Source organism: Perissodus microlepis, chromosome 18, assembly GCF_051167445.1.
Source record: "Perissodus microlepis isolate ML-2025 ecotype Zambia chromosome 18, ASM5116744v1, whole genome shotgun sequence".
Classification (NCBI taxonomy): Eukaryota; Metazoa; Chordata; class Actinopteri; order Cichliformes; family Cichlidae; genus Perissodus; species Perissodus microlepis.
Window position 1 is genome coordinate 4,208,078 of NC_140478.1, and position 26,052 is coordinate 4,234,129.

The following is a 26,052-nucleotide window of genomic DNA, read 5'->3' on the forward strand; positions in this document are numbered from 1 at the left end:
ACATCTAGCAGCATCTACCTGTTTGTCTGAGAAAAACATTGTATTATTTTACTATTTCTATATAATTGTATATTGAGTACTACTGGGTGTTTCTAGCTACATTGCATTTGCTACCAACCTCAGTGGTCTCATTGGTCAGATCTGTTTTTTCGGCTATGAAAAAAAATCGAGGTTGGTGTGAAAAATTAAATCCCACAAATTCGTTCTGTGAAATGAACGCCTGCATTAACAAGAATCCAGAATAAAAAAATATATACCTGCAAATTAGACCAAAGTTACTTGACTCCGTCTTCCTTACGGGTCAGCAGTCTTTCACCCAATCACTCAAGGGCCGATCAGAGTGGTCAGGGAACACACTATAAATAAAGACCAGCTGAAGAAAGCAGCCACAAGCCAGAGCAACAAGAATGTTTTTGACTAGTTCATCTTCATGTCAGCATAGAAAGAGAAAGATACAAAAAAAGGACGAGGAACCTGGGAGTAAGAGAAGATTAAAAAATCAGACAGACAGGAAAAAAAGCAGACAGAAAACTCAAACGCAAGAATAAGACAGTCTTGACTCACTAGTCCAGAAGAGGAAGATCACACCAAGAGAATGAGGCGGACACACACAAGGAGAGAGACAGACCATCATGTCATCTGGGATCACTGAACACTGTAATAGGCTTGAGTCTCGTCAGTTGGGCTCAGCTCAGGTCAGCTTGGCTGGAGATTTCTGTGCTGTCTTGTTGCCAACAGCCGCACATGGGAATATGATTCTCCAGCAGACCCAGAACAATCCAAGAAGGTCTCACTTAGCTGGCTTTGTGAGGAAAAAAGAAAGAAATAATAGGTTCAAGTTTCCCAGAGGCTTCATACTGGCATAATATTTGCCCACTGGTTCATAATGGAACTAAAGTGAGCTCAGCACTGGAACGTTCTTGGCAAACCCAGCAGAGGGTACGAACTGTGTCTTCTGCACTGATGTTATTCTCACTGTAATTTTCTCTAAGTGTTCCCATTTTTTCAGTGTTTGAGATTCACACAGACACACACACGCACACACAGAGACACCCATACATACAGTACACACAGGATTTCTCATCACATATTGGCTTGGGTAGCAGCTGCATCTAGTACAACAAAGTAGGTGCTGTTTGAGTAAGGTCCCCATCTGTTTCTAAAATTTTATTCACAATAGCATAAGGGACAGTTGAGCCAAGCACATTTTCCTAAATTATAGCTCAGGAATGTTACTTAAGATGCAGACTTCTCATTTGCATTACAGCTCAAGCTTAGAAACAATCCATGTAAATGTATTTTGAAATTTTGACCAAAGTTTTGTTAAACTTGTCATTTTTTCCAGTTTACCATCATCTACAAGTTTCTACAGTTTCTACAGATACAAGCCAGCAAACCACAGAAACAAGATGGAGAATGATGACTTTAAATCTCCAATATGTAGTTTCTGAAATAAAATCAACATTATATTTTATTTTATAGAGGACATGCTTACTCGTGGGCAATAAAGAAATATAGAAATGAATCTTGCCATTGTCTGGTATGACTGGAAAGCTATGTGATGTTATTGAATGTTAATGATCAGTCACCTTGCTTAAATGAACTTGCGAATCCTACTTTTGAACAGAAATGAATCTTTCAGTGTTTGTATCTATACAGTGGCTTGCAAAAGTATTATATGCTTGATATAGTATGTGATAAATAAGCAAATATATATATATTTGAGTACACAGCCACTCGGGCTTCCAGGTTCATTTAAGTGGAGATGAGTAACAGACAACTGTAACACTAACACTTGTATTTTAAGGCAGAAGAGTTAGGCAGCTGTGAGACAGGTTGGCTCAGGGACTGACAGACCAAAGGAGTAGAGATAATACTGCATCTCAGAGGTGGACATAAGTAAAAGGTGAAATCATCATTTCCAGTTAGATCTGCCTTGAAGGATGAAAATCCTAACAGGGGGATCCAAAGAAACAAATGACCAATTAGCTACATACAGTGGCTTGCAAAAGTATTTGCCCCCCTTGAACTTTCCCACATTTTGTCACATTACAGCCACAAACATGAATCAATGTATTGGAATTCCACGTGAAAGACCAACACAAAGTGGTGTACACGTGAGAAGTGGAGCGAAAATCATACATGATTCCAAACATTTGTTACAAATAAATAACTGCAAAGTGGGGTGTGCGTAATTATTCAGCCCCCTGAGTCAGTACTTTGTAGAACCACCTTTTGCTGCAATTCCAGCTGCCAGTCTTTTAGGGTCTGTCTCTACCAGCTTTGCACATCTACAGACTGAAATCTTTGCTCATTCTTCTTTGCAAAACAGCTCCAGCTCAGTCAGATTAGATGGACAGCGTTTGTGAACAGCAGTTTTCAGATCTTGCCACAGATTCTGGATTGGATTTAGATCTGGACTTTGACTGGGCCATTCTAACACATGGATATGTTTTGTTTTAAACCATTCCATTGTTGCCCTGGCTTTATGTTTAGGGTCGTTGTCCTGCTGGAAGGTGAACCTCCGCCCCAGTCTCAAGTCTTTTGCAGACTCCAAGAGGTTTTCTTCCAAGACTGCCCTGTATTTGGCTCCATCCATCTTCCCATCAACTCTGACCAGCTTCCCTGTCCCTGCTGAAGAGAAGCCCCCCCAGAGCATGATGCTGCCACCACCATATTTGACAGTGGGGATGGTGTGTTCAGAGTCATGTGCAGTGTTAGTTTTCCACCACACATAGCGTTTTGCATTTTGGCCAAAAAGTTCCATGTTGGTCTCATCTGACCAGAGCAGCTTCTTCCACATGTTTGCTGTGTCCCCCACATGGCTTGTGGCAAACTGCAAACAGGACTTCTTATGGTTTTCTGTTAACAATGGCTTTCTTCTTGCCACTCTTCCATAAAGGCCAACTTTGTGCAGTGCACGACTAATAGTTGTCCTATGGACAGATTCCCCCACCTGAGCTGTAGATCTCTGCAGCTCGTCCAGAGTCACCATGGGCCTCTTGGCTGCATTTCTGATCAGCGCTCTCCTTGTTCGGCCTGTGAGTTTAGGTGGATGGCCTTGTCTTGGTAGGTTTACAGTTGTGCCATACTCCTTCCATTTCTGAATGATGGCTTGAACAGTGCTCCGTGGGATGTTCAAGGCTTGAGAAATCTTTTTGTAGCCTAAGCCTGCTTTAAATTTCTCAATAACTTTATCCCTGACCTGTCTGGTGTGTTCTTTGGACTTCATGGTGTTGTTGCTCCCAATATTCTCTTAGACAACCTCTGAGGCCGTCACAGAGCAGCTGTATTTGTACTGACATTAGATTACACACAGGTGCACTGTATGTAGTCATTAGCACTCATCAGGCAACATCTATGGGCAACTGACTGCACTCAGACCAAAGGGGGCTGAATAATTACGCACACGATGATTGATTATGATTTTCGCTCCACTTCTCACATGTGCACCACTTTGTGTTGGTCTTTCACGTGGAATTCCAATAAAATTGATTCATGTTTGTGGCTGTAATGTGACAAAATGTGGGAAAGTTCGAGGGGGCCGAATACTTTTGCAAGCCACTGTATATGTTAAAATGTAGTGTAGTGACAGTATGCTGCACTGTGCAGAATGTTGCTTAAATGTGTAAATCAACAAGTTTGGGTAACACTCCTATTTCATTAAGTGAGTTTGCGTGAGTGGGTTTTGTTTGTCACGCATGAAAAATTTGAAATGCATAGTTCACAAGTGTGCCTGAAGCAACTCGCTCTTGATGTTTGAGAGTTGAAGTTTTTGTGTCACAGATTATTCATATTTATCAATAATGTTATGATGTATGGGAAATACAGTGAGGACCCCAGAATGCAGGACTTGGCAAAATGGAAATGAACTCAAAATCACATCTTTAATGCAGGTAAAAATGGGGACCAAAAAAAACAAAGGGCAAAATACAAAACCAAACAGTAACAGGACAACTGGCTGACTGACATCATGAGGCACCGGGAACTAAAAGCAAAGATAAACTCACAATCATAGAGTGATAATAACATACTCAAAACAGAGTAGAACATAAATCATCTCCAAAAATCCAAATGAAACAATCATGATACTAACTCAAAAACGTGACTGATTTTTACCAGATGGTGGAAAACATTATACAATAATCCATTAAAGGCTCTAAACGATAGCAATGATGATAAAGAAATTAGTGAGGAGGTTAAAGGATCACATTGGTGAACAAGGTGGGACGAGTAGCCACAGAAAAAAGAAAATCATTGTGTGTGTCATTTGTCACAAAACTCCCTTCTCAAAGATACTTAGCCTATTGTTAAAGAGTTTTAAATCAGATACCGCAAGACCAACGAGGCAATATGGTAGTGGTGCTTATTGCAAAGAAACTAAAAAAGAGCAGGTGTCCAGATGATCAAAAGCACTTTCTCCTGAAAATACAGTTAAAGAACAACTTCTCATATGTCAGATGACACAGATTTGAATATGGCAGGGGCTTAAAATTTTGTCCCGAGCTTTTGTGTTCCATGGGCACAAAAATACTAGTTTGAACAAAGTGACATAGATGTAGCACACGTCTCCATACTTCATGCAAGTGTATTAATAAATAAATATATAAGTAACACAACAAACAATGACAGAAGACAACCTTTTCCTCATTACCACATGCTTTTAGTAGTGTGTTTAGCTTGTGATAATTGATGCTCTCTTAACTTGTTTAGGCTTTTAAAGATGGCCATCTGTATGTGACACCATACGGTAAATCGTCACATAAATAGTGTTGCTTAATGACAATGATGCTACAGAGAATAAGATGGGATTCTAATGGAGAAGTGAATGAGTATAATTGCCGTTTAAAGCGCAGGTATTTGCTTTGTAATTGTGATTCATTATAACATAACAGCTTTTTTTTAAATTCTAATGACACGTGAAACTCCCCAGCTTCTCTGTCATTTTCCTGCATGCTAGCAGAGGTAAAATAGAATGTGATGAATAGGCTTTCACTGCTCAAAAACTGTATTGTGATAAATTACCTGAGACTAACTTTGTTGTTTTCTCCTTCTCTCTGTCTCTGCTGAATTCCCTGCAGATGAATTCAAAGCCTTCCTGAAGCGATTGCCCACTGATCGCTTCCTGAATGTGTCCATGATAGCCAAGCTCTGGTCAGCCGACTTAACCCTCCAAAAACGTTATGCCCAGCTGGAGGCCAGCACCGTCCTTGTCCTCAGCAAAGCCCAGAAGATCATCAGGAAACTGTTCACGCTGAGTAAACGCTGCCCCAAACAGCCCCGCATCAGTCTCCCCCAACAAAGGTAGCTCACCGGGACACACTGACAGAGAACAAACCATTACCGGTATTTTATCCGGCTGCTGTGTTTGCAGCTATGGACTCTTTAACAGCCCACCTCAAAGGGGTGCACACATACCCCTTTATAAAACATTTGTTGATTGCACTGGAATTACATGGGTTTCGGCCTTGGGTTGTCTCTGTTGTAGGTTATGCATTACAATTTCTCTCACGTTTAAAACTCTTGGGCTATTTGACTGGCCACTTTATAACATTTACCTTGCAAGTACCAGGTTGGAACCCTGTTTGCCTTCCAATTGTCTTAATTCTCAATGGCATAGATTTAGCAAAAACATTCCTCAGTGAGTTTAGTCCATTTTGAGATAACAGCATCACACAGTTGCTACAGATTTGTCAGCTACACATACATAATGCAAATTGCCAATGGAGAAAAGGTGCTCTGTTGAATTGAGATGCTCTGACCGTGGAGGCCATTTGAGGACAGTGAACTCACTGTCACGTTTAAGGAACCAGTTTCAGGTAATTTGAGCGCTGTGACATGGCGTGTGATTCTGTTGGAAGCAGCCATCATAAAATGGGCATACTGTGGTCATAAAGGGATGGACACAGTCAGCAACAATACTCAGGTATGATGCTGCATTTAAATGATGCTCAGCTGGTACTAAAGGGCCCAGAATCTGCAAAGAAAATACACCACACCAATACACCACTACCAAGATACAAGACAGGATGGATGTGACACTTTTTTTTTTTTTGTTTATATATATGTGTGTGTGTGTTTGTGAGGACCGAAAACTGCATTCTACTATACTTGTGAGAACCAACAGTCACTTGTGAGGACACACACACCGGTCCTCACAAATTTGAAGGCCTTTTTGAGGCTCAAAATGCGGTTTTAGTGTCAGGGTTACAATTAGGTTATGGTTAGGTTTAGGGTAAGGGTTAGGGTTAGGCATTCATTTTTAATGGTTAGAGTTAGGGTAAGGGGCTAGGGAAACCATTATGTCAATGAAGGTCCTCACTAAGATAGCTGGATGGGCTTCTGTGTGTGTGTGTGTGGGTGTGTGTGTGTGTGTGTGTCAAGATTAGAGAAATTACATGGCCAAGATTTTATTAAGGTAAAAGTTAACCACAGTGTAAACTCTGGTGTCATGCACTTAAGGAGGTGATGGCACTGCATCCTGGATTTGTATGTTCTGTAAATCTATCCAATGCTTGAATGTCATTCCATCCTCTTTCTTTCTAATTATGACTGACTTAGCACACCAGTTTTACCCTGCATGTGGATGCTAGCTCATGGTAGATGGATGGATCAACAAAATTTTGTCTGCTGCTCCATTTTGTTTTTCCTCTTTACCCCTCAGGCATAAAAGGATGATGTGGTATTGCTGTCAGGGAGCCAGGTGGGCGCGTGGACATCCAACCTTATGAACTTGAAAATGAGGAGATGTAGATCTTTGATAATCCATAAGTATATCTACTAAAAATCGGACAAGTTCAGCTTGACCTCAAGGTCACTTCAAGGTTGAGATCAGAAAGTCACGTAGGATTTTCAGATTGATACCATAAGTGTGTCTGTGAAATACCTCAGAAGAGTTTGAACCTCAGTTATTAAGGTCAGCAGTCAGGTTTTCTGAAAATCTTGTGACTGTAATAACTCAAGAAGGAGTTATTACCTTGGATTTTCAAATTTCAGATTTTCAAACTTTTTTATTCATTTCATCTTCCAGGTATTTGTCAAATCCACCTGTTTTTGATATCATGCCATTTAAATTTTAACTTACAACACAAAATACAATACATTACAAAATTGTTTTTGTATTACTACCCCAAACTTCAATATGTGCGTCAAAAAATACCCGTATTCATTTCTTATGAAAAATCATGGGATCATTTGATTCTTATCAACTGGGACTGTCAGGAATCGATATTTTGTGGACCACAAAGAGTGCCACCCTTTAAGAAGATTATTTTACACAGCAAAAACTAATAGATGACATACATTCAGCATTCAGACAGTGATTGTGTCATATCCTCCGTGTAATATTAGGAATGGTCGCCACAGGAAGAAAAACAGGGGAAGAAGTTCAGAAGAATCTGAGGGAAAACATTGTCCAGCAGTTGTGCAGTAGACACAACATTACCACAGATAACTGTTTCTCCAGTGTGCCTCTTGCACACTGTCTCCTTGAGACACTATTGTCGGGACTCTACAATAGGACAAGGCAAGACATGAAAGAGGAATTGTATGGACACACATATGCATATACTCTCTCACACACAGAATTGATCTTGGCATTGTTCTATTGCTGTTGTGTGGTTTTTTTTCTAATCTTCAAACATTAAATCATTTCTTTGTGAATGAAATATAGTACAAATGATTATTCTTAACCAAAACAACAAAGGTTGTATAAACACACACGGGTTATTTTTGACCCACTTATGGAAAAGTGTAGGGTCAAGCCAGTCATGCGTCTAAGGGTTAAATTAATTAAATTAACTAACCATGTTGTTTTATGCAGGTCATTTAAACAAGAATAGCATGTGAAATTTTTACAGCAAAAGGAGCATTTAGGGTCAGCTTTAATAATGTCTACAGCAGTCCAAAGCCTTTTTTAATGTTAAAAAGTTATTGGATGTACTAAAGGGCAGTGTTGGGAAGGTTACTTTTAAAATGAATTCCACTACAGATGACAGAATACATGCCCCAAAATGTATTTTGTAACGTATTCCATTATGTTACTCAATGAGAGTAACGTATTCTGAATACTTTGGATTACCTATTATATTATCATGCTTTTTACAACTACATGAATTTACTATTGATGTGTAATTTATTACTATTACTGAAGGCTACTCGCCATACCAATACCGACTAGATTTTTAAATCTTAATATAAAATGAGTAACAGTAGGTGGACATTAAGTAAGGCTGCACTTTTTGCAGCGATCTCGTATAGAAAACTGTTTCACGCGTATATAAAACAGGTCCGCGGCTCCGAACCGTAGTAAAGGGACCTCTGGCTAATACGTCGGGTTCATGTCGGGCTCGTAGCCGAAAACTAGCTTTACTTTATTGTCTGGGTCAACTTTGCTAGCACGAGACAGAGAGAGGCGTTGAAAGGCTGCTCCAACTGAACTTATTGTTTCAGAGGAAAACACGAAAAAAGTGTACAGCTGAGTCTTAATAGCGTACTTACAACTGGGCTCGTCAGGCACTCTTTTTGGCTGCAGTGGTTATTATTATATTTACATGCTTCCAGCTCCCGTTTCTGCTCCGTGACAGCTCGTACTTTTCCTTTTCCCCCCTCCCTCGCTCACAGACACATAACAGGTATGGCAGTCCATTCTCCCTGCAGCACGGACTACACTGCCCATGAAGCTACATTCTTTAGGGCGATGCCTGTAACACTCTGCCTGTTGCCTTCATATTAAATCATTATTGTGAATAATTTAAAATATTTCTTCACGTTATTATGCGGGCCGCAAGTAGGGGTGACATGGGGCGCGAGATTGAGACACAGACAATAGAGCCTCTTAATGTGTGTTTTGTCAAAAGTAGAGAGGGCATAGCCGAACATATGAAACAGGAAAATACCGCAGTGTAATTCCTTTATTTCAGCAAAGTAACTGTATTCTAAATACCACCTTTTTAAATGGTAACTGTAACGGAATACAGTTACTCATATTTTGTATTTTAAATACGTAACGGCGGTACATATATTCCGTTACTCCCCAACACTGCACATAGATCTGCAATCTTGTACTGAAGGCTGCGACTGAGTTCCAGAATGATCTCATGTTCATGTAATTCCTGGGGACGCGGGAACTTGTGTTTGTAACGTGGAACAGGCACAACCTCTGATAGGAAGTCATTGCAGCTGAACAGACAGACAAAAAAGAGCGCTGCCTTTGTTGAAATCACCACTTCAAATCATGTAACGAGTTAACTGACTCCTATAGTCTGAGTGAATTCTGCACGTGACCTCACTCAGTTGCAGTTTTTTGATTGATTGTTTTGTTTTTGCTGTTGTCTTTTTAAGGGAAAAATGAAGAAAGACCTTCAATTCAAACAATGCCAAAATGCCTCAAGGCGCTTTATATTGTAATGTAGACCCTACAATAATACATAGCAAAAACCCAATAATCATGTGACCTCCTATGAACAAGCACTTTGGCGACAGTGGGAAGGAAAAACTCCCTTTTAACGGGAAAAAACCTCCAACAGAACCAGGCTCAGGGAGGGGCGGGGCCATCTGCTGTGATTGTTTGGGGTGAGAGAAGGAAGACCGGATAAAAGACATGCTGTGGAAGAGAGCCAGAGATTAATAACAAGTATGATTCAATGCAGAGAGGTCTATTAATACATAGTGAGTGAGAAAAGTGACTGAAGAAGAAATACTCAATGCATCATGGGAATCCCCCAGCAGCCTACACCTATTGCAGCATAACTAAGATAAGATTCAGGGTCAGCTGATCCTGCCCTAACTATATGCTTTAGGAAAAAGGAAAGTTTGAAGCCTAATCTTAAAAGTAGAGATAGTGTCTGTTTCCCAAACCAAAACTGGAAGCTGGTTCCACAGAAGAGGGACCCGAATACTGGTATACTGCTCTTCCTCCCATTCTAATAAAAACCTACAACCTATGAAAAGTATGTGGGCCTTGAGAGGTCAAATGGACTGCAACTTAAGAAAACACCAGAACGTGAAAGTGTCCTTCTATCAGGATTTCTCAGCCGAGGTGGCACGAAAGAGAAAGGAGTCGGTGAATGCGCGTAAAGCCTTCCGAGAGGCGGGGATCAAATATTCCTTCCTTTATCCAAACATCATTAAAATATCTAACCCCGATGGTACTAGTATCTCCCTCGCGACCATCCAGGACGTCAAGGACTATGTGAGCAAATTTCCAAGACCTAAATAAACTGTTGGTGCACGACAGTGCCATTCATATGTAAGTTACAAACTCGAGGCTTACAGCATTACAGTACTGTTAACGAGCTAAGGTATAGAGTATACTTTGATTTTTGACATACACTCCAGTGCGGGTATGTTACGTGTCTGTATCCCCCTACAGCTGTACTTTAGAGCAGGGTACACCTAGATGTGTAATTTATTTTACTTTACTTTGTGTTATTTGTGTTGGGGAGGGTTGAGGTTTCCAGGCTTTGTGTTCAGGTTTTGCTGGGAACCAGTGTTCTTGTTTTATGTTCAACTATTTTGGTTAATAGGTTCAGACTGGTCAAATGTAGATTTGGTTAAATATGTAAACAGCACAAAATATATATTGCTTTTCTTGTATGTCAGTTAAGATAAGTACTTGGAATGTTAAAGGGTCCAACAATGTGATGAAAAGAAAGTCAATTTTAAATTCTCTGAAGAAAGGTTTTATTCACATTGCTTTTTTGCAAGAAACCCATCTGACAGATGATGAACATAGAAAATACTGTAGAGAATGGGTTGGTCAAATTTTTTTCTCATCCTACTCCACAAATAAAAGGGGGGTTATGACCCTTATACACAAAAATCTTCCCTTCACTGTTACAGCCACTCACAAGGACAATGATGGAAGATATATATTGGTTAAAGGGATGTTGCATGGGGAAACTGTTCTCCTGGGTAATATATATGCACCAAATGCACAGGACGATGAGTTTTGCACAGTATTATTTAGTCAATTAGTGGACATGGACTGTGCTAATATAATATTAGCGGGTGACTTTAACTGTGTTTTATGCCCCAAAATGGATAAATCTCCCCCACAATCTACTTTGTCAAAAAATTCCAAAACCCTTTGGCAAATTATAAATGAGCTTGACCTTATAGATGTCTGGCGACACTATAACCCATTATCTAAAGAATACACTTTCTACTCTAACCCTCACTTGTCAGCATCTCGTATAGAATATATTTTTATGTCCAAGTGTATCAGTCAGTTAGTTCAGCAGGTAAATATTGGTCATATAGGTCTCTCTGACCATGCTCCTGTAGTCCTAACCATTCAACCCATGAGACACATTGAGCGCTCCATGTCTTGGAAGATGAGCACACTGTCTCTTTTGGATGAGAAATTTATACACTTCATAACAGAGCAAACAACATTATTTTTAGAAATAAATGATAAAGGGGAGATAGACACGAGAACTTTATGGGATTAGCTATAAGGCTTACATGAGAGGGATGATTATTTCATACACAAGTCATAAAAGAAAGCAACGATTAACAAGGCAGTTAGAGATCGAGAATAATATAAAAAAGCTGGAGAAACAATATTATGTAACAAAATCAGCTGAAACATTAAGTGAGCTTAATATTTCCAGGACATCTTTGCGTAATTTGATAATGCGAAAGGCTGAAAGAGACGTCCTTCTTGCCAGACGACGGCTTTTTGAATCAGCTAATAAGCCTAACTGCTTTTTGGCTTGTCTTGCAAGGAATACTCCATCAAGTTCTTTTATCACAGCTATTGTGGATGTGAATGGTGAAAGGCAAGTAGGAAACCGTCAGATTAATGAGTGCTTTAGAGAATTCTATACAAACTTATATCAGTCTGAGATGGATATAACAAGGCTTAACTCAGGCTTTTTCCTAAACGACTTGGTATTCCCTCAGCTCTCTGAAGATCAGGTTAGCCTGCTCGAGTCACCCATTACATTGATGGAGGTGGATAAAGCTATATCTGCACTCCAGTCAGGGAAATAGAAGATTTTTTTAAGGTAATGAAAGTGAAGTTAAATAGTTCATTATTAAGGGTTTTTAATAAAGCATCTGAAGAATCGAAACTCCCAGAATCTATGTACCAGGCTAATATAACATTGATAGCTAAAAAAGATAAAAACCCAGAGTTATGCTCATCTTACAGGCCTATTAGCGTTCTTGGTGTTGATAATAAGATACTTTCAAAGATACTGGCTCTTAGGCTAGAAAAAGTAATGTGCTCTATTGTGCATGCTGACCAGACAGGCTTTATTAAGGGGAGGAATTCTTACAATAATACTCAACGTCTATTTAATATTATTCATGTTTTAAATTTTTATCAGATCTCTGGGGTTGTTGTTTCTATGGATGCCGAAAAGGCATTTGATAGAATTGAATGGGAATATCTATTTGAAATAATGAGAAGATTTGGGTTTGGAAAAAACTGTCTGGGGTGGATCAAAATTATATACAAATCACCAACAGCATCAGTGTTAACTAACGGCTTGCTATCCTCCCCAATGACATTGAGCAGAGGTACAGCACAAGGTAGCCCATTGTCACCACTATTATTTGCTTTGGCCATTGAGCCCTTGGCCATGGCCATTAGACAAAATCCAAGTGTTGCTGGAGTTAAAATTGGGGATAGACAACATAAAATCCTGCTCTATGCAGACGATATTCTTCTGACACCGACTGACCCTGCTAACTCTCTACCTGTTCTTACTAGGTGTATCAAGGACTTTGGTCTTATATCTGGATACAAGGTAAATTTTGATAAATCTGTTATAATGACTCTGTGTAGTGGAAAGGATACTGAACCTTTATATGTTAAACCTTTTCATTGGGCACCATCAGGTTTTGTATATTTGGGAGTTAAAGTTACACCAAATGTTGGTCACTTATACAGAGAAAATATTAATGGAATAGTTCAAGATCTTCGAGAGATGCTGACAAGATGGAGGTCACTTCCAATGTCATTTTTGGGAAGAATAAATCTCATTAAGATGGTAATCCTACCGAAAATACTATATTATACAGGCATGTTGTTTGTAATTTTGAAATCAGAAGATATTAAAGCAATTAACAAGACTATGGTGGATTTCATTTGGGCAGGAAGAAAACCCAAAATTAAATTGGAGACACTACAGTTACCGAAAGATCTGGGCGGATGGGGAGTGCCAAACATAGAAAATTATGTTCTCTCAATACAAGTGAGGTTTCTTTCTGCCTGGATACATGAATATTCTGATCTGCCATGGCTAAATATTGAGGAAGTATCATGTAAACCACCTCACCTGTTAACTTTTTAGGGAAACGTCTAAATGATTTACCTCACGTAATAAAGTATAACCCACTAATATATAATGCTATGTGGACGTGGGGAAAACTGAGAAAACCTTTTAACAGTAGTCTTCCGTTTAATATTTTGCCAACGTTTATAAATAATCCAGACCTTCTGCCGCAAAACATAGGGTCGAGCTTTGTGGGATGGCATAAAGTAGGTGTAAAGAGGTTTTATGACCTCTTTAAACAGGGTGAGTTTAAATCATTTGAATCCTTGAAGTCCCAGTATTCTATGTCAAAGACTGAGTTTTATAAGTATTTGCAACTGAGACATTATGTGTTAAAAAATGCTAAATCATTACAAATCGCAACAGCCTCTTTTCGGTTGGAGAAATTCTTTCTAGATAATAGGGAGCATAAACATTTTGTATCAAAGTTTTATTCAGAGATTTATGCCCTAATTGTGGATAAACTGGCATGGTTGAGAAAATCTTGGGGGACGTTGCTTAAATATGAAATAGATATACAGGCATGGGACAAAATCCTGCTCCTTCCATCTAAAATCTCTGTTTGTAACCGATTTAAAGAACTGCAGTACAAAATCCTGCACAACGTATATATTTCTCCGTATATTTATAGTAAGTATAATATGGGAACATCTCCAAATTGTCTCAAGTGTAAGGTCAGAGTGGGCACTAGATTCGATTGCTTGTGGGAAAGTGCTATTATTCAATCATTTTGGAAAGAGGTCTGCGCCAATATTAGTGCAGCCATTGGTCAGCAGGTGACAGAACACCCATTAATGTGCTTATTGGGATATATCCCTGTTTCACTGGTACAACATGAGCATGTAATTCAGTCACTGTTAATGTTGGCCAGGAAAAGTATTGTGTTGAGATGGGTGGGGGCTGAGCCTCCCTCCATTTCTCTATGGAAGTCGCTCATCATTGATGTTATGACTCTGATCAGTTTGGGACATTACATTGATGGGAGCTCCTGAAGTTTTGTGGACAAATGGAAGAAACCACTTGAAGCACTGGGAGTAACTTGTAAACTGGACCCTAATGGACAATAATTATGGACATACTGTTGTAATATTCTAGTGCTGTGCAGAATTATTATTTTGGACGTGAACCAGTCTTGTATTTGTTGGGGAAAAAAGTTAAATAAAAGTAAAAAAAAAAGAAAACACCAGAACAATGCTGAAAAAGCACACAAAACACAGTGGAGATGGGGAAAAAACACAACAGAAGTTAAATAAAACACACTACAAGTAGAAAAAAATCTCACAAAATATGACATAAGTGTTTTTGGGGTGATATTAATGTCACGGACCAGCTGTGGAAGTGACAGATACCAAAACATGCGAAGGGCTGCACTGAAACATGCTTAAAAGAACCGTAGGATTCATCAATGTTGTGAGTAAAAAAAGATGTAGGTAATGTGTGTTTTAATGGCATCATCCATATAGTACTGTGGATCCATTTTTGCTATTAGCCCTTCACTGTTAGCATATCACTTCCACAGCTGTCCGTCACACTATTGTCTCCCCAAAAACACAACTGTTTCTTGTTTTCTTTTTTTCTTTTATTACAGTTTTGCTGCATTTTTTTTCTTTCAGTTCTGTTTAAGTTACCTTCAATTGTTTTTTGTGTGCTTTTGCAGGATTTTTCTATTTGGTGGTGTTTTCTTAGAGGATTTGAAATCAAAGGGTCAATGTAGAAGAGGGACAAAGGGAATCTGGATAAGAAAGGAAGTGAACTACCGAGACAGGAAGGATATATAGTGGGTAAGAGATTGTAGGAGGGAGAAGAGATAAGTGCCGACTGGATCAAGAGAAGAGAGAAGAGAAGAGGGGTCTAGTTACAGGTTGTGGGGGCCTTTGTAGGCTGAGGTACATGGTTCTGTGGCATGCTGTAATCAAGTCCTCTCACAGACTGACAGCTTGGCACTTGTTTACAGAGGACTTTAATTTCCCTGACAGTCCTTTCCCTCCACCAATCACTCCATCTTCCCTTTGCCCATTCTGTGTAGAGTCTTGTCTTTATTTTTCTCCCTCAGTTACCTTTGTCTCACTCTCGCTCTCCTTGCTCTCTCTATCGTACCCTGTCACTCAGTCGTAACCCCATTTGCGCCGGCAAGAAGTTAATGGTTGCCGCTACAGCTGAAAAAGCTTCCTGTTTTCTTCTGCACAAATCCATTTGTTTTATCATCATTTATTTTTGTCTACTTACACAGGCCTGAGGGGGAGGAATTGCTGAAGCATTTGGGCAATTTTTTGTGTTATTTCCCAAGCTTAGCCTGGGGATAGAATCTCAGCAGAGCTAATTTTCAGTCCAAACGTGTTGCTACTGTTACTGCACCAAAGTGGATGGTAATTTATGTATGCTTCCATTTCCATCCGTACTGCAGGCACACCGAACACCCACCCTTCTACAAAAAGGTGTCAAGTCATTATAGTATAATCTTATGTATTAAGAAGATGGAGCAAACTATGGATTCATTTTTCACTTGTTGAAATCCAAAAAGTGTGAGCAAAGGGCATGACTATTTAGAGCTACAACAAAACAAAGATATTGCCACTGACGTACTATTAACTAACACTGTCCATTGGTTTTTTACTTCTCTTGACATCGAGTCAATAGATTTAGTTCTACAGTAGATTTCACCTGTGTTTGCTTGATTTTTTTATTATTATTATTATTACTATACATTGGGACACTGTTCCATTCTTGCTAATTTGCCAGAATTGTCCAGGGTTAAATCAATACTTTGCTTTTTTCACTTTACCTCTTTAACTTGGAGAACACCCTGATACTCAATGACAATTACATTTGGATGACTGATGCTAGGTGCTTCTATCTGTTTGATTGTGGTTTCCAGCTTCTGTTCCAGGTGTACACATCTTTTCTCAGTTTTCTCCAGTTTACGGACTTTATCTTGTAGGTCTGTCTCTTACCCGCTCGCCTTCAATTCTTTCGTGTTTTTTTTTTTAAATTTATTTCATTTTTAATTACTGTTATAAAGTAACAGTCAATAAGAAGACCACATACAAGGACATTACAGAAGGCTTTGAGAATTTGAATGTTTGAAGATACATTACACACTATTTAGCTCCTAAGAAAAAAAATCTCTGTATATGTCTGTTACCCATGGTAGAATTTAACAACAACAGTATTGTAAAGTAAAACTTGCAGGGCAAGATGTTTTTAAACTTTATTTTGGTTCAAGGTAAGAAAAACTTTTGAGCATGTTTTAAAAATGAGATTTATTATTGATCCTGAGCACCGAAAGCTAAACTCATTGTAGATAATGTTTCCAAATAACTGTTACAATATGGCTCTGTTTTTTGTTTAAAAATAGCTTCTGAGTAGCAAAGCTCGGTAAACTGTAATAAAGTGCCTTCTAATGGCCTATTAGAAGAGTTTTAAAATAGACTCGAGGAGAAAATAGTCTGTAAAGGTTAGTGACCACAATAAACAGCTGTGTTTATTGAACAAATAAACAGCTGAAGCACTGAACTAAAATGTAACTAACTAAAATGTTAGCACTCACATTATTAACTAAAATTCTCTAATACTCACTACATGGAAAAAATACACACATTAATAGATGACAATGAACACAAACAACACACTAAATTCAAGATGGGGAAAACATCACCTGAATTAGCCAGTAATTTCAGTGTTAAATGTGGAATTTGAAAAACCTCTAGTAAACTGCCCTAAATGCTTCAACTAGGACTCAGGTTGGCTTTCTAGAGTGGGTCAGGTAGATAGTGAGGAGTCTTTGACACGAGAGGAAACTGTGGATCTGAACCATAGTGCAACTAAACTTATTGTGACTGTGTGCAACTAACTTGCAGTTTCCCTGCAAATTTATAATTTAATATAACAAATACTGATGTACATTTTTTGCATGGGCAAGTTGCTGAGCTCACACAGCGCTGTTGCTAGTCCTTTACAAGACCCTAACCCAAAACTCCAACCCCAATTTTTTTATTAGCGTGTGGTCAAATTTGGGACTTTGCAGGGTGGCTTTATGATTATTATTTTTGTTTTGTTTTAAAATTCTTATCCAATATATCCAATACACTGGGGACAGATTGTAATTCATTTTTATGTAAGAAAGGCCAGAGAAAGTGTCAGGCTTTTATCTTTAATCATTTTTGAGATGCATGCATCTCCATGTTTGGACTTTGCCTTGGATTTGAAAGTGCAAAAAATACATGCTTGGAATTGGTCGACATATCATTTTACAAAAAAATATAGCTTGAAAATTGTTTTGCATGTGAAATTAAAATTTTAAAAGGAATCATTATATGTATAGCCCAAAAAAATATAAAATTTTTCACCAAATCAGAGGTAGTCAAGCAGAAGAGCCACAATGGTTTAGGAAGGAATGACCTTTAAGTGAGTCAACACTGAAAGGTTGAGTCCCAAAAATGTAAATGATTGTCTTATCTATTTTAAGTCTTTCTGGGAGGGGGGGGGGGGGGGGGGGGTAACTGTTTTTAACTGTTGTTGTTGGTTTCATTCCACAGATCTACCCCGTCTGTGTGAAAGGTGTTATTATAGGACACAATGACCACAACATTACTTCAGTATTTACCAAAGATGTTGCTGTGATGTATAGATAACTGCATTAGTGTATCTTCTCTTTGCCCACTGCAGGCCTGTTGGGTTTTGGCTGACCAGGGCTCAGTCTCTGCTCTACTGCAATGAGCATGGAATGCTGGGCTCCTTCTCTGAGGAGGTGATGAGCTGTAGCTGCCCCGTGGAGCAGCCAAACTGCCAAGGAGTTATCCCCTGTGTTGTAGGGACTTCCACCACCTCCTGCACCCTCTGCGCCTCTGACAACGCCACCCGTTGTGGAGCCTGTCATCACGGCAACATCCTCCATCTCGGTTCCTGTCGACCTAGCATTGCTGCATCGCTAGATCATTACCTGAACTTTGACTTGGACATGCCTGATGCCGAGGTTCTCAAAGCTCCTCAATTATGTATTCCACTGGTTCTCAAAGCTCTGTGGGACAAATTAAACAAACAGTGCCTCAAAGGGCTCACATGCCATCAATTGTTAAATTGTTTTTGTGTTGAATCTTTATACTGAACATACAAGATTTACATAACAGTACAAATATTAGTCATGTACAGTTTTTTTGTTCAAAAAGGAATACAGTATTAAACAGGGATTGAGAGGGAGTTTCAAAATAGAAAGCTGACTCTGAAGTACCTGCAGAGCAAAGAGTCCCTTCATTCAGCAAGCCCAGGAGCAAAAATTCATACTATGCTTTTTTAATAAATCACCACAGCAGTTATTTTCTAGCCCTCAAGAGGTCTAAGTTGTCACTGTTGAACCTCTGCCTTAACTCTAATCCTAGTTCACAAGCCTTCAAATTGTGGCTCTTTAGACCTACTTGAGTGTCTTCCTTTGGCGTTGACAAAAAACTTGATAAATATGAAAATGATCCTCTTAATTTGCTGAACCTCAATAGCAATGGCTAGCAAAGATGTGGAAGCAAATAGGTGATCTTTAGTAAATGGTATGCCTTTACATTTTTTCTTTACAATAGTTCCCTTTTATTGCTTTTTACTATAATAAAAATAACTTATATTAAACAAATTTATTTATTATTGTTAAATCATCAAATTTTATAATGCCAATGCCTAATCATAATGTCTAATTTTTGCTTTTTATTAAAATGTCTTTAAAAATCATTAAAAGTTTTACAAGGGGTCTAAGGAGCTTGGAAAGAAAAGCATCTGGACTTCTTTAAGTTTCATTTGAGAAGCTTCTTCAGTTCTAAAAGCAATTGGTGGAGAGTCCCAAATTTTAAGCCCTATGGGAGTGTCCCCAAGAGGGTCATGAACCCCCTATTGATCCTCTACCTAATCACACGAGCCATGGTGTGAAAAGGATGTGAGTGGGCGTTAAGGCGTCTAGGAAGGGATCTCAAAACTGGATTATAGATGGCAGACTTTCTCAGATGAGAGGTGAAACGTCTTCAAGAAAACTTAAAGAAGTCCAGATGCTTTTCTTTCCAAGCTCCTTAGACTATGATGACCTGGATGACTGAGAACCTTCACAGACATTTTACAAGGGTTTTCAGCATTTGTAAACTAAAGTTGTAAAACATCCATTGTGGCTCTTGATGAGATTTATAAATTCTGGCAAAGGTGGTAGTTGAAATTTAAAATTTGGTAATAGCTCAGTTTGAGAACCAGTGCATTAATTATCTATCTGCTTATTGCATTGACTGCAGCCTCACGGTTTGTTAATCCCTCTTCAGGTAAAGTACCTGCTTCAGCGACTGGACAGCAGGATAGAGGTCCATGCCATCTATATCAGCAATGATGTCCGCCTGGGAAGTTGGTTCAATCCTGCCTGGAGGAAGAGGATGCTACTAACACTCAAGAGTAACAAAAACAAGTCCAACCTCATCCACATGCTAATGGGCATTTCTTTTCAGATATGCTCAACTAAAAATTCAACACTGGAACCCGTGCCTGCTGTCTATGTGAATCCTTTTGGGGGAAGTCACTCAGAGAGCTGGTTCATGCCAGTGAACCAGCCTGACTTCTCTAACTGGGAGAGAACTCGACTGGACAGCGTCACCACTGCACAGTGTTACAACTGGACTCTGTCTCTGGGCAGCAAGTGGAAATCCTTTTTTGAAACAGTGCACATCTACCTGAGAAGCCGCATAGTCACGGATGATCCAACAGTGAATGAAACTCTCTTCTATGAGCCATTGGACTTGGATGATCAGACCTCCAACCTGGGCTACATGAAGATCAACACGCTGAAGGTGTTCGGATACAGCATGCACTTTGACCCTGAGGGCATCAAGGATCTGATTCTCCAGTTGGACTACCCCTACACACAGGGTACGCAGGATGCCGCCTTTCTGATGTTACTGGAGATGAGAGACCGGATTAATCGGCTATCTCCACCAGCACCACAGCCATTAGATCTGTTTTCTTGTCTCCTGCGCCACCGCCTCAAGCTGTCAGCCGGAGAGGTGGCACGAATCAAGGACTCTCTGCAGATCTTCAATTCCAAGCTTCCCAATGCTTCACCTGAACCTGAGCTGGCCCAGCTCTGTAGCTAGCTAGTTTAGCACAATCGCCGGGTTCAGGAATGATGCTGTTCATAGAAAGAGGAATTGCTACTTCAGGGACGACTCTACTGAGATGGCCTTTGGACCCGAATCATCTGGATTAACGTACTCTGAAGAAGGTTGAATGCTTGGCCTTTTTGTGGTCACTCTCAGTTGGTTTTCTGGTGTTTTACCTTTGACAAACAGCATCATGTCCTTGACTTTTCAGAGAACGAGGGATACTTTGACTCTGTTTAGGAGGCTGTACTGAACCCACCCGGAGGTTCACTTTTGCTATTACTGCCCTGCAAACTGTGTAACTGGACAAGGCTAAAAAGGTTTCTTTCACTGACAAGTTTTTGTGATTTGGAACAATAAAAAGAAGAACACACATAAGACACCTGCCTTGCAAAGACAAACGCAGTTTTCTTATAAGAGGAACTCTTCAGAGGTCTTCAAAAAATTAGCGGAAGAGGATTTCCCCTTTTCTAACCCTATTTTCTTTGGCTACAGAACAATCTTGAGGGAAGGGAAAATGGGATAATTATATATATGTGGTGAATGAGTTGTTATGTTATGCTTAACAGTTTAAAATTTGATAATCTTGAACCCTGTCACTGTCTTTGAATATTTCTTTTTAAACCCTACCTTCCATTTTATCTGGCATTTGAAAACTTGTATCTATGCTTAACATCTGAGTGAGAAGCCTGTTAGTGATGTTCTGTCCTTGGTGGCTTGTCTGTACCAAAAGAAGGTAACACATTGGCAATTTGAATGGCAAAATATCGTAAATGTTGAGTTATTATTCTTTCACTTTTGAGCTGAAATAATTCATAATGGAACCTTCAGATGTGGTAACAAAAAGGTCTGCGGATATAGCGCTGTAAATAACGCTCCATCTAACCCAGGTTGTGGACAAGTGCACATTGCTTTTTAGATAACTGAGTTCAAAGACCAAAAAAATGTTTATAACAAAACAAACTCATGCCTTATATGGAGAGTCAATGTTAAGGTAAGAAGCACATTTAGTTTCCGTGTTTGGTTTCCCTGCGAAGGTTGTATTGCTTTTTATATTTCAATATTTCTACCAAGACAGAACAACAGACGCATTCTCCAGAGTACGTGGTAATGTAGCTTTTCCATGTAAATGCCAGTCACTCGTTCTGCAGGTACTTGTTTTGATTTGGTGTTGTGAAACTTTTGAATCACCATTCACAGTGCACACCAGTACATGCATAATGTAATTGTTCTGCAAAATCCTCCAATGAGATAAACTTTCAGTAAATAATAGAACATGGTTGAATTTATGGTTTTAAAAGGTTTTCAGTGGTTCGGTTAGTCTCAGGTCTATGAAACTTTTTTTTTTTTTTTTTTTGACATATGGGTCCAATGTGAGCTGCAGTTACCACGGCAACTGGAGTTACAAGGTTTCTGCGGGGCGGTGATGGTACACTTGAAAACTGCAAACTTAACCAGGATGATACTTGATATGATTTTACATTTGCTTCACTAATTTCTCACTGAAAGTTAGAAAACCTTGTATGTCATTATCAACAGTTCTTCTGTGCTCAGCTTGCTTAAGTAAAAACAAAGTGATTTATCTATCTGAGAGCCTTTTCCTTGTTTACAAAACTTTAACCCTCACTGTTACGTCTGTTATATAGCATTATTGCCATATTACCTCTTTGCCTGCATGTTATAACGTTGTCTTTGGTCAATTCAAAGACATATTGATAAGATTAGCTGTGAAGATGGTGTCATGGAAAAGTGCAATGATGGTGGCGGATGTGGTCAGAGCTACAGTAATAGTGGTAGTAAGGGGAGGGGGTGACACAAGACCGTCTCATCTTACCACCACTAGCTGTTCATTGTTCTAGTGTAAGCACAGTTTTTCACATTTGCATTTATTTATTTCACAGACAACACAGATCTGTTGTTAAGTAATTTCTTGTTAGGTACATGTGTCACACTATCACTATTGCATACACTATATTAGTTGTTTCTGTTTCTGGTCCACCTAATGGGTGCCAGGCAGAATTATCAACATGGAAAAATGGGAAACTAATCAAAAAAACCAAAACAAATTCAGTCGTTTATTTTGTTTTCATATCCTTACTGAAACCATTTGACTAATTTGCAACTGTTTTTATGCCAGATATGCTGGTTAGAAACCAGCCTTGCATAAACATTTAGACTTTTTCAACATAGTCATGTTCGATAATATTTGCAGCTTTTGACGGTGGACTTATAAATTAGGTCACCATGCTGCAGTTTCCAACTAAGTTAAAGGCAGGTAATGCATTTTCTGTGGATCAATTTTTCAAATGAAGAGGAGAATTCTTGTGCATCTACAGGGAGGCAAAAGGAAGAAGTGGTAACAGGTCAAATATTTCAGTCTTAAAGCCAAGTAAATTATCAGCAACTAAGTGATGTTGTTAGACTTTAAAATTATTGTTGCTAGTTTGTGCACTAATCTTATACTAAAGTCTTATACCCTTTTTAAATATTTAGTCAGCTGTTGCCTGCATTTAACAACCAATTACAGCGACTGGAAAGAAGCCAGTCAAAGCCAAACAGAACAGGTTAATCTGATCTAACTCTAACCTTTTGGTTTTACAAAAGAAAAAAAAAACAAGATTAAGAATAGGATTAACTGCATTAAACTCCCTGCCTCAGAGGCTCATTTATGGGAAGTTAGAAACAAGAGTGAAAGACAGAAATGTGCATTTTACAGTAACATTCTGTTAGTATGGTTCAATTAATTAAATTTAGAACATTACTATATTTTTACAGGGTGATGCTATAAAACTAGTGATGCAGGAATTTCTACTGTATTTTCTCCAAAATTGTTGCTATTTCAAAAGTAAATATCTATTGAGTCTGCAGGTAGTGTAATTTCACTTGGTGATGCTGTTCTTTCAGTCACTGTCCACAGTTCATGCAAACAAATATGTTACTATAACTACAGTTAAATGGAAGCACTCAATATTTTAAAACATACTACTAACACAGACCCTTATTCACTAGGGGTGCAACGATACTCGTATCGATATTGAACCGTTCGATACAGTGCTTTCGGTTCGGTACACATATGTATCGAACAATACAAAATTTTTAATTTATTTTATCAACTTTCCTTCTTTTTTTTTTTTTTTTTCTTCTTTTCTGCCTGTCCCGTTTGGTTCTTTTGCCATCAGAATTATTGTCTAAAGGCGAGGAAAGGTGCCCAACGGATTTACTTTACCAAATTGACCATCCCAGCCTTGCCGTAATGGTCTATTTGATTCATCTTTTATTGTTTATTTTATTTATTTATCTATTTATTTATTTTTATTTTCACTTGCTAGATACGGGACAGACTTGAATGAGGAAAAGAAAAGGGAGAAAGGAAGAGGGGGGGAAAACAGTGGAGAAGAGGGACGGGGATAAAGGGCAAAAAAAACCCAAAAACCAACTAAATAAGCAGACAAAAAAAACAAAAAAAAAATACATATATCGATCACCTGGATCACGTGTTGAGAAAGAAAAAAGAAAACAAGCAGAAGAAAACGAGAGAAATACAATAAACAACATCACAATGATATATGGGAATATAACAGTAAATACTAAATATTAAACATTATTGTGCAGCACGTAAGATCGACAGCGCACAGTGTGCTTTGAGGTAGGAGCCAAAAAGGGTGTCGTTTGTGTGTGTGAGCACCCATGTGTACACCTGTGAGCATGGACGTGCTTGTTTTTGTAAAAGGTTCCTTCATGTAATGATCTGCTAGAGGGTGTGGGGGGGCCACAGCCCCGTCCTCCAGGGCATGAAGCAGGTATGGAGGAGATCAAGACTCCAGACATCCAGAGGCCCTCAGAACACAAGAGACCAAGGAAGACCAACAGAGGGGCAGCCGCGCCACTGTCCCAGAAAGAGCTGAGGAGAGTCCCAGATGAGGGGTCACTCAGCTGCCGCGGAGCAGAAGCCAGGGGGGGTTGCAGTGACGTGCCCGTGAGCTCCGCCGGCAGCCAGCTGCGCCAGAGTGACCGAGCCCCAGGCCGAAAGGCCGAGGGCACCCCACCCCCGAAGTGGCCCGAGCGAACCCCAGGCTCCAGGCCCCAATAAGCAGCCACCAAGGAGTGAGCCGGTGTGTACCCGGGCGCCCACCCGCGGACACAAGAAGAATAGAGAGACACTGTACACACAATCACACTCCCCAAGCGTACTCTACGAACCGGGTCTAGTTACCTTTGCCCCTGGAGGGGGAAACTGCACCGAGACCCAGGTGGTGTTACCCTTTTTCCCTGCGGTGGGGAGAAGCAGACCGCCCCGACTCCGCAGCAGCAGGGAGGCCCCACACTCCAGACCCCAGTCGGATGGCCAACTCCTCCTCCCGACCCCCGCTCCAGCAGGTCGCAGAGAACGGGGGTGTGAGAAGACTCCAAAACCTCCCTCTGCCTGCTCATATGTAGTGTTGATGCATGTGTGTTCTAAGGTGCATTTAAAACCCAGGAGGGCATGGAGCTACCTGCCAGAGAGCAGCAGGTAAGCGCATAGCCCCTCCTAATAGCCCTCAGTGTCTACGTGTATTTAAAATTGAGAGGTGGGCAATGACGCCTGGGGTGAGGTGTACACCCTGATGGTCTTTTGGAGTCTGTGTAGCGTGCCCACCCCCAAGATCCTATATGTATGTGTTATGAGAGTGTGAGTAATGTGAATGTCTAAGTTGTGAGATAAAATTGGGGCACAAGAAGCCAGAAGGGGACAGAGGGGGGGATGCCTCCCCTGCTCCCTGGTGACACACCTTTACCCCAAGGCCCTGCATGTGTGGGTGGTTGTGGTGGAGCGGGAAGAGGGAGGCAGCCGGAGATGGGGAGGGAAGGAAGGGAGGGGCAAGTGACCCCTCCCTGGGGCCAGCTCCCCCGCTGACCCCAGTAGGCACCCCCATACTCCGCAACCCGCCAGGAAAAGGGGGCCCAGGCCCATCTGGACCGGGGCCCAGAATAGCAGCGCCGCCCGGCCCCACAGAGCCCGGGACAGCCCACCCGACCCCACCACAGAGAACACTGCACCCACCCCGTCATCCACTCATGTTCCAGACTACACAAGACAATAGACGCCCAGGCTGAGATCTTCCTCCACCTCTCCTGTATCTCCCCCTCCTGCAGAGTGAGTTCCTGAAGAGAGGAGAGCTCCTGCAAGGTGTAACAACCTCCCCCACCAGTTGAAGAGCCCCCCAGGTGGCTCGATGCACTGGTGGAACCCTGCGCCAGGGCCGGGCCCCCATACACCCACCCGCCCACAACCCCAGCAACATACCAACCAGGACCCAAGCCCCCGAGGCCCAGCCAGGGCCCCAGCCCAGAGACGGAGCACCCCCAGAACCTCACGCCCGTCCCGGACCCACCCAGGGACAGCCAGGCTACCAGGTCAGTAACCCATGTCCGTCAGCACAGACCCTCCCCTGGCCCCGCTGCACGCAGCCACGAGGAAACCGTCACCTAAGAGCCAACAGAGCCCCTAATAGGCCATGACCGCTACCCCGGGTTGAGCCCCCCAAGGAAGATGCTCCTGGGGAACCCCCCGACGGCCTAAGCCTGTCCCTACCCCCACACCAATCACAACAGCGAAGGTGGGACCAAACTATGACCCCCCACCCCCACTAGGTGATGGAGCTAATCAAAGGAGC

At 40.6% G+C, this 26,052-nt stretch overlaps 1 protein-coding gene across 2 annotated transcripts in view; it reads left to right on the top strand.

The window, feature by feature from the left end:
• The window catches only part of brinp2 (bone morphogenetic protein/retinoic acid inducible neural-specific 2), a 272,841-nt gene extending 250,857 nt beyond the window's left edge, over nucleotides 1-21,984 (top strand). For both annotated transcript variants that reach the window (XM_084912383.1, XM_084912382.1), the window contains 3 exons: nucleotides 5,082-5,304; nucleotides 17,952-18,258; nucleotides 19,571-21,984. In XM_084912383.1, coding sequence (XP_084768509.1) covers nucleotides 5,082-5,304; nucleotides 17,952-18,258; nucleotides 19,571-20,392 — 1,352 coding nt within the window. In that variant the 3' untranslated portion in view covers nucleotides 20,393-21,984. The remainder of the gene's footprint in view (nucleotides 1-5,081; nucleotides 5,305-17,951; nucleotides 18,259-19,570) is intronic.
• The last annotated feature ends 4,068 nt before the right edge of the window (nucleotides 21,985-26,052 follow it).